General features: G+C 39.5%; 1 protein-coding gene across 1 annotated transcript in view; it reads right to left on the bottom strand.

The window, feature by feature from the left end:
* cog5 (component of oligomeric golgi complex 5) overlaps window positions 1–7,707 on the bottom strand; it is an 82,480-nt gene extending 74,773 nt beyond the window's left edge. Inside the window, exons 1-5 of the mRNA XM_016663561.1 lie at window positions 7,585–7,707; window positions 7,121–7,260; window positions 5,631–5,688; window positions 5,066–5,120; window positions 4,303–4,376 (exon numbers count right to left, since the gene is read on the bottom strand). Of these exons, the coding sequence (XP_016519047.1) occupies window positions 4,303–4,376; window positions 5,066–5,120; window positions 5,631–5,688; window positions 7,121–7,260; window positions 7,585–7,630 (373 nt within the window). The 5' untranslated portion in view covers window positions 7,631–7,707. The remainder of the gene's footprint in view (window positions 1–4,302; window positions 4,377–5,065; window positions 5,121–5,630; window positions 5,689–7,120; window positions 7,261–7,584) is intronic.
* Between the last annotated feature and the right edge of the window lie 265 nt (window positions 7,708–7,972).

Below are 7,972 nucleotides of genomic sequence, written 5' to 3'. Positions count from 1 at the left end.
CCTGAACAATACCAGAGAGCATTCAGATTTTTTTTTTTTTTCATTTATTGTATTTTCTGGTTTATATGTGGATTTTTCTTCAACCACCAGGGGATTCTTTAGCAGGAAGTGTGTCCTGTAAACTGTGGGTGTTTTGTTTTTCATGGCGCATTGCTCCAGGTTGAACTCTTCGAAGCGATGCCTGTAAGTAGCAACTTGTACTTCAAAACGAGCCTTTATGTTAACATATGAGAAATTAATATGTTATAGTTACATTCCCTCAATGGAATATATACTAGTCAGTCCCAGTCACCGTTTTACTCATGGTTTTTGCCCATGTGCTTTCTGGGTAAAAATCAATCAAGAAACACCCCACTGTTATAAGGTAAAATTAGCTAAAAAGCTAAAGCCAGCTGACATACTAATGCTGGCTTTAAAATACCCCATAAAATGTGAAAAACCCCACATAAAAGCTAAAATTAGTTAAAAAGGTAAAGCTACCTAAAATACGAAAGACCCGGTCCCCTTTAGTTTTTAACCGTGTATGTGGAACTACCAACAGATTCAGAGTTTGCCACCTTATCGTGGTGGAGGGGTTTGAGTATCCCAGGGATCCCAGGAGCTATACTGTCAGAGGCTTCGTGCCCCTGGTAGGGTCACCTGAGGCAGACCGGTCCTAGAGGAGGAACCAAACATAAGGGGTCTTCACAGCCCAAAGACCCCTTATGATGAAGAAGACCTTTTTGTAAACTGTGTTCCTTTACCCAGACTCGGGTCACTGGGACCCCACCCTGGAGCCAGGTCTGGAGGTGGGGCGTGCTGGCGAGTGCCTGGTGGCCGGGCTTTTACCCATGGGGTAGGCTCAGCCCGAAGAGGTTCACCACCTATGGAAGGGGCCAACGGTGTCGGATGCAATGTGGGATGGGTGGTGGTCGAGGTCGGGGACCATGGTGATCCGATCCTCAGTTGCAGAAGTTGGCTCTTGGGATGTGGAATGTCACCTCTCTGGTGGGGAAGGGTTGGACATACTTCCACTCTAGAGCTGGTCATGGTGAGAGGCACCGGGCAGGAGTGGGCATTGTTGCCTCCCATTTTGGTGCCTGTACTTTGGAGTTTACCCCACTGAACGAGAGGGTAGCCTCCTTTCACCTATGAGTGGGGGAACAGGTTCTGACTGTTGTTGGTGCTTATGCGCCAAACAGTTCAGATTACCCACCCTTTTTGGAGTCCAAAGAGGGGGTACTGGAGTGTGCCCCTACTGGGGACTCACTTGTTCTGCTGGGGGGCTTCAACGCTCATGTGGGCAATGACAGAGAGACTCCCATCCTCTCCACCTTTTACAGAGGAACCATTGAGAGTCTGCTGACCAGCAGTATCTCCAACTGGTCTGGTAGCTGCAAGGCCTCAGACCGAAAGTCTCTGCGAAGACTGGTGAAGACAGCCGAGAGGATCATTGGGACTCCACTCCCCCCCCCCTATCCAGAAGATTGCACACAGACATTTTTTAGCCAGAGCAAACCAGATCCTCTCCAATTCCACCCATCCTCTCCATGGTCTGTTCATCTGGTTGGCGAAACGACAATAAAATACGTTTAAGTTTCGGTTCCCGTCCAGGTGTTTCAGTTTCCTTTCACAGTCCAAAATTATGACAGTTGAGTTAAGTAGTTCTAAGTAGATCCCGTGTCTCTCTGTTGCCCTTACCCAGTGATAACTAGAAATAAGTATCAGAAACCTCACAACCCAGCAAGGACATAGACAATTGATAAATGGATGGATGGATGGATGGATGGATGGATGTATGGACCGACATATAGTAAGGACAAAGAAGAGAAAGTGGAAGACAAAGATTTATTGTTATCAAAGGGAAAGCTGAAAATCAAAATCCTGAAAGGATTCCTCACTAATACATAGAAATCCTCATTCTATTCAAACTTAAGGCTCGAGTCTGAGACGCTGAAAATGATTACTCATACATAACACCAGGGCCCCAGAGAGTGCCCTCAGAATCACACTGACCTTTTTACAGCCACTGTTTTATCAATATTTAATCATGATTCCTTCTTGACTGCACAAACAAGTAAACAGTACCTCAGTGTTATGACCAAGCAGCACCAAACAGCTTGATGCTTGGCAAAACCCTCATCTTGCCCACATATAAAGCAAAGCAAAAAAAAAAGATTTTCAAATAGAAAAACAAAATTTCACAACACTTGCCCTTCTTCCCCATACGTCTTTCACTGTCCATACATTTATATTCCTACACAGTCATACAAGCAGATTATTGTGCAAAAAAGGATTATTCATAAAATCAAGAAAATCATGGACAACCCTGAGCATCCTCTTTGTGAGACTGTCATGAAAGAGAGGGTATTCAGACAGAGGCTTCTACACGTTCATTGTAATACAGATTGTTGCAGAAGATCCTTCCTGTCCACAACCATCAGCATCTACTCTTGTCTCATCAGTTTCCAAAATCGCATGCAAAAAAGAAAAAACCTTGTAAAAGTGCACACTCTGTGGGACACTGCCGGATAGCGACACCGAGTAAAAAAGAAATGGAGTCCAAATTACCCTGTTTCTTAAGCCAAAGGAAGGGCTAAACATGCCAAATTTTGTTTTGATGGTAGCAGCTTGGTCTCCTGCAAGAACCAGCAGGAGTAACTGTTATTTCTGTTATTAAAAGAAAGTATGCATCAATTGTAGTTTTCTGGATGTTCACTGATATTTAAAAAGTTTAAATACGTGTGACGTATTTGTGTGATGTCGTATTGTACACGCTCAGTATTGTGCTTAGAAAACATCCAAGATGGCGTTGTGGCAAAATGTTTTTCCAAAAAATGGTTATATTTCACAAAAAAAGGTAATACTAGGGCCAGTTGCAACATGTATCAAACAATAAACAATAAAATACCTCCATCATTCTCAAACAGTTGACCACAAAGCAACTGATTTGTACGGATGTAAAGTTTGATATGTTGCTTACTGCTTAGTGACAGCAGTGACTCTCGAGTGAGGGGTGGGGAAACCTGCAAGCACAGCATCTCCTACAGTGAATGTCCTGAGTAACTAAACTCCGCTGCGTCCTGGTTATTGTAGTAATGTTAGCGGCAAAGTGTATAAATAATATCCATCAACAATTACAGTCATAGTCAAATAATTAGAATCTGGTTTCCGATGAAGCTCGTTTGTTAGGCTAAAAGCATCTTTTGAAGTTACGTCTGTCATAAAGGCAAGTAGGAGTAAAATTTCACAAGTGAAAATTAATAACATCTGAAAGGATTGCCGTTTCCTCTCAAATGAAATAACATCTGAGAGACTTAAGGTGTGTCTTCCAGTTGGACACACCTTAAGTCTTGAAAGATCCTCCTTGAAAAGGCAAACATGCAGTTTTGTCTGCACAAAAATTGTTGATGTGCATTTCATGTTAAAATGTTCATTTGACAAAGGGATTTTTTTAAGCCAGCTTTAATTTTGTTTGAATTGAATACAAGATGACTCATAGTTTGTATTAAAGAGTTTATGTCCCAACTCAATGAAAATTAGAAGAAATCAAATCAATAAGTGAGATTGATAATGAAATTGGTATCAATAAGTTATCAATTCCCAACCCTCCTTGTAGAAGTAGAAAAGATGGTTTCACATGTAAGATCAATCACTGACAACCAAAATTAAAGAAACTGGGGCCAATCAATCTGCGCTACCCACTCTCTGTCCAACCCCAGCACTATTTGTTCTTTATGTCTTCATCCTCATCTTAACTGTCTTCCCCTGGCTTAATACTTATGCTCAGTGCCCATTCCCAGCCTGGGACGACAGAACGACTGCTGTATCTGAATCAAAAGTCTTTTGTTATGTAGCAATTAATTTTATGCCACCCTGCAGTCATTTAGTAGATTACAACTTCAGGATTGCATGTAAACCTTATTATTCAAGTTTTGCACAAAATATAGTGATGCACCAAATCCATCCAAGTTCACATCTCAGCCTGATTGTTTTATAGTATGACCCCAGGATGGCCAATAAAAGCATGTGTGGCAAATGCCAAGAAAGCTACTTGAACTGAGGAATACCTATTTCCAGGACACAAAAGAGATGAAGGTTAGATCAATCAATTATATTTGATCAATGTGTTTTATCTTTTGATTATGACAGAGTGCAAAGGGAATTCAAGTTCATTTTGTTGACGTAGTCACACCCTCTGATATGTTTATTTGATCCAAGACATAGTAAGAACCTAACGACTTACTATGCTTTGGAACAGAAAAACAACTTTTTAGCAGCATTGTAAAACATAATTCACAATCACATAGATTATGTTTAAACTTACCTGCAGTCTGGCTAGCTGAGTGATTCTGCCCACAATCTTGTTATAGGGATCAACAATCTTTGTCCTCATTCTGGAAAGAAAAAATTGTTATAACTGACAATCATCCAGGTGTTTTCCACCTCAGGAACTTCTCCAGTATACAGAGAACCTATCTAGTGTTTTCATTATTATGCAGCAAGAAGGCTATAAAAGAAAATAAATATTAAAAAAACAAACACTTGAAGACAACAAAGTATACTTGGAACCCGAGATTCTAACTCAACTGAGAAACTTTTACTCTTTGAAGTAACGTTTAGATTGGGACTGAGCATCCAGGTATGAAGTGGAGAAGCTTTGTGGCAATTAAAACCCTGAAGTTAAAGACTACTGTAGGTAGTATGGCCGTAGAATATTTTCTACACTAAGCGGAAATGTCTTCTTCATTTCTAAAGAACCTGTCAGCTACAGACTCCATCGGCTCACTGCATGTGAAAAAAAATGATCACAAATATTGAACAAACTCATTAACACAACAGAGACATTGCGATCTCCAATGATCACAAACTGTAGCATATAAACATGTATTGTTTTCATCAATAGTGTTCCAGCATCTGAAACAGTGTCAATAGCTGACTTTATCCAGGTCCTGATGGTTTCTGGTTCAGCTGGTATGTTCTTTCAAGTTCCTGGGATCATTCAACCTTGAGATTCAACTCAGCTCCAATTGATCAACAGCCAAATTCCATCTAAAACACACTGATCGTTCAGTTGATTATTTACCTCTCAACAGCGGCTTGCAGTGCACTAATCCTTGTCTGCATCATCTGAAGAACCCCTGAAAATAACAAAAGATTTGTCTTTCAGAATATTAGATTTAAAGAGCTTACTTATTAGAATGCACTACCTCCATCTGGTGGTAACAATCAAGGCTCACCGTTTTATAAAGATGTTTTTCAAATCTATTTTGTAGGGATGTAATATAACTAAAGTGCTGCAATATTTTTAAATATTTTCTACATTCTCTTTTTTACACACACAAACAATCTTGAATTGCCATGTCAACATTTGATTTCCTTTTGGGATCAGTAAAGTATTTTTGTATTTGAATGCTAAATATCTAATATATTCAAATTTATGATCGCTCGGCACACCTCTAATCAGCAACATACTTCTATACTTCCTTAGTTATTTAGATATCATCTTCCGCTTATCTAGGATCAGTTCGTGGGAGCAGTAGCCTAAGCATGGAGACCCACCCTTCCCACTTAGACTGGGGAGAGGGAACCCATTTCACAATTACAGGAACCAAAAGCAAAGTGCAGAGTAAAAAAAAGTGGGTAAATACCTTCAAGAGACTCGATCCCTGTAGCCTGAGCCAACAAGTCTTCATGCCTTGCCACAACCTGGAAGGAAAGGAAAATTTCACACACAATCCACAAATCTTGATTGAAATTTAGTGTTCATTTCCATAGAGTGATGGAATGCAAAACTAAGGGGTAGCTAATACCCAAGGGGTATTTAGTTTGTTGTGATGGAGTTTGATTTTAGGATGAAGCAATCAATGCTAATCAGACCACCTTAAAATCATGTAATTTCTAAGCATGAATAATGTTTAGTCATTTTAGTATAAGAACTTATCAAAATGCTTATCAAATTCTGAGTTTGAAAAACATAACTTCATAAACTAAATCACATTGAAGCAGTCAATTACAGAAGAAGAGATGAGCAAAATCGCAGTGATCAGTCCTGATTCAGATTTCTGAATTTCTTTGAGCTGCCGAGTTTTATTTGAACTGATTCTGACCTCTGCTTCTCGGTGCTACAACACACACAAACTGACTTGTGTAAACTTAAACAAATAAATAGCAATAAAGGAAAAGTACACAAGCTTCATGGGTAGAAGTGGAATTCTGAACCAGCACAAAATTAAAGAATGACTAGAAAAATCCACATTTTCACATCAAAATACCTTTACGTGTTTTTTACTAAACTCATACACAAAGATTATATCGTTTGTTGATATACTGATAATTAATGATCAATCGGTTGATTGATAGCATAATTAGTTATTTCTCATATCTGATTTCACTCTAAGCAAAAGAACTGACTGATCCTCCTCCAAGAGAAGCTTTATGCCAGATTTTTAACAGGGATTATAAAATCATTTTCACAGATGTAACTCAAAACTACCATTGAGATATGAAACTGAAGTCAAAACTGAATTTGCCACACAGCAACAGACTGTATTGTGTTCCTACAGAAGAAGTCAGTCAACAGTATTTAATTATTTAAGATGAGGTCAATAAGTGAGTGAAAATGCATATCTTTTCTAAATGGTCGACAGATAATTAGTAAATGAGTTATACTTCTAGGCATCAAGACTATCAAACATAAAAATCAAGTGAGATGTAAGAATATGAATCTAATATGTACGTAGAGAAAGCCATGACATCCGTCATGCTTAAAAAGGTTAAGCATGACATTCTATGCCATTTCTTCCCAGTTGCTTGATTAGTGACCCATCCCCTCAAAAATTGCTTTTTATCCATAGGTAGCACTTTTGAGAAGTTTTAAAGACTTGCGTAATGTACAGATACCCAAAACACCACTTGCTGCTTTTAGGTGAAGCCATGTTATTTTGGAACCTGCATGAATGAGCTTTGTGTTATTTAAAACTTCATTTGATGCTCTATGAGATGAAACAGTTTGTAATGACTTACAAACATTGTGAATGTTGCTAATAGACCCTACTTGTGCATTTGTTTTCGAATGGTTTTAACAGATGCAATGTCAAAGCCGGTTTCTGAGTGATATGAATGAAGCGGATGTTAGTACCTGGCTGTGCAGCTCCTTGTCAAGCTGGCTGATGCCCTGTGCCAGCTTGGCCAACTGCTCGGCGATGACGGCATGATGGATAGCCTGTGCTGTGTACGTCTTCACGTCAAAATCTTCGTCCAGGAAATCCGAATAGCACTCTGCAAACAGAGCAGTAGGTTATTACATTTTCCCACCAGCATCCAGCAGACCAGAGATAGAACCCGGGTGGTCTGTCAAAAAACTGAGTAGCTTCTGTGGATCACTGCATTAAAAGAACGAGAGTGTCGATTAGGGCACTAAAACCATTCCAAACGGTACAAGCTGCACTTACTCAGAAAGAGAAGAATAATTTAACATGTACAGGAGCTGAAAAAGTTAGCCATGTAGCAAAGCAACCCTATCCATTTTTTATCGTCATGTATCGTTTTTTGTTGTTGTTTTTATTGTTAGTTTGTGTGTTTCGTTAAAAAAGACAAGCTCACCATCTTTCAGAAGTGAATTCGTGGAAACTTCTTTACCGTCCTCCATGTTGACACTTCCGTGTGTGACGTACACTTCTTCTGGTCAGCTTGCAAATAGATTTTTGGAGCAGTGCGCCACTTCATGGCCATCTTGTGCGAAATTCTGTTTCCCTGGGAAAATCTGTTCCTCTTGAGTCTGGAGCTCTCTCTGCAGCCAGAGAGGTAGTAAATTTTGTGCTATTATTTAATCTTCAAGAGAGTCAGTCTTTTTTCAACTTTTGTCATGTTCACTTTAGCCTGACAAATAAAAGTCAGTCACCAAACACTGTTCGTCAACACATTGTGTGTATTTATAATTAGGCCCGAGCAGCTAAGCGCTGCGAAAGCCTATTGAAATCGTGCTGTTTAT

This window comes from Poecilia formosa, unplaced genomic scaffold, assembly GCF_000485575.1.
Source record: "Poecilia formosa unplaced genomic scaffold, Poecilia_formosa-5.1.2 Scaffold429, whole genome shotgun sequence".
Taxonomy (NCBI): domain Eukaryota; kingdom Metazoa; phylum Chordata; class Actinopteri; order Cyprinodontiformes; family Poeciliidae; genus Poecilia; species Poecilia formosa.
This window is presented reverse-complemented; position numbering and strand designations above follow the sequence as displayed.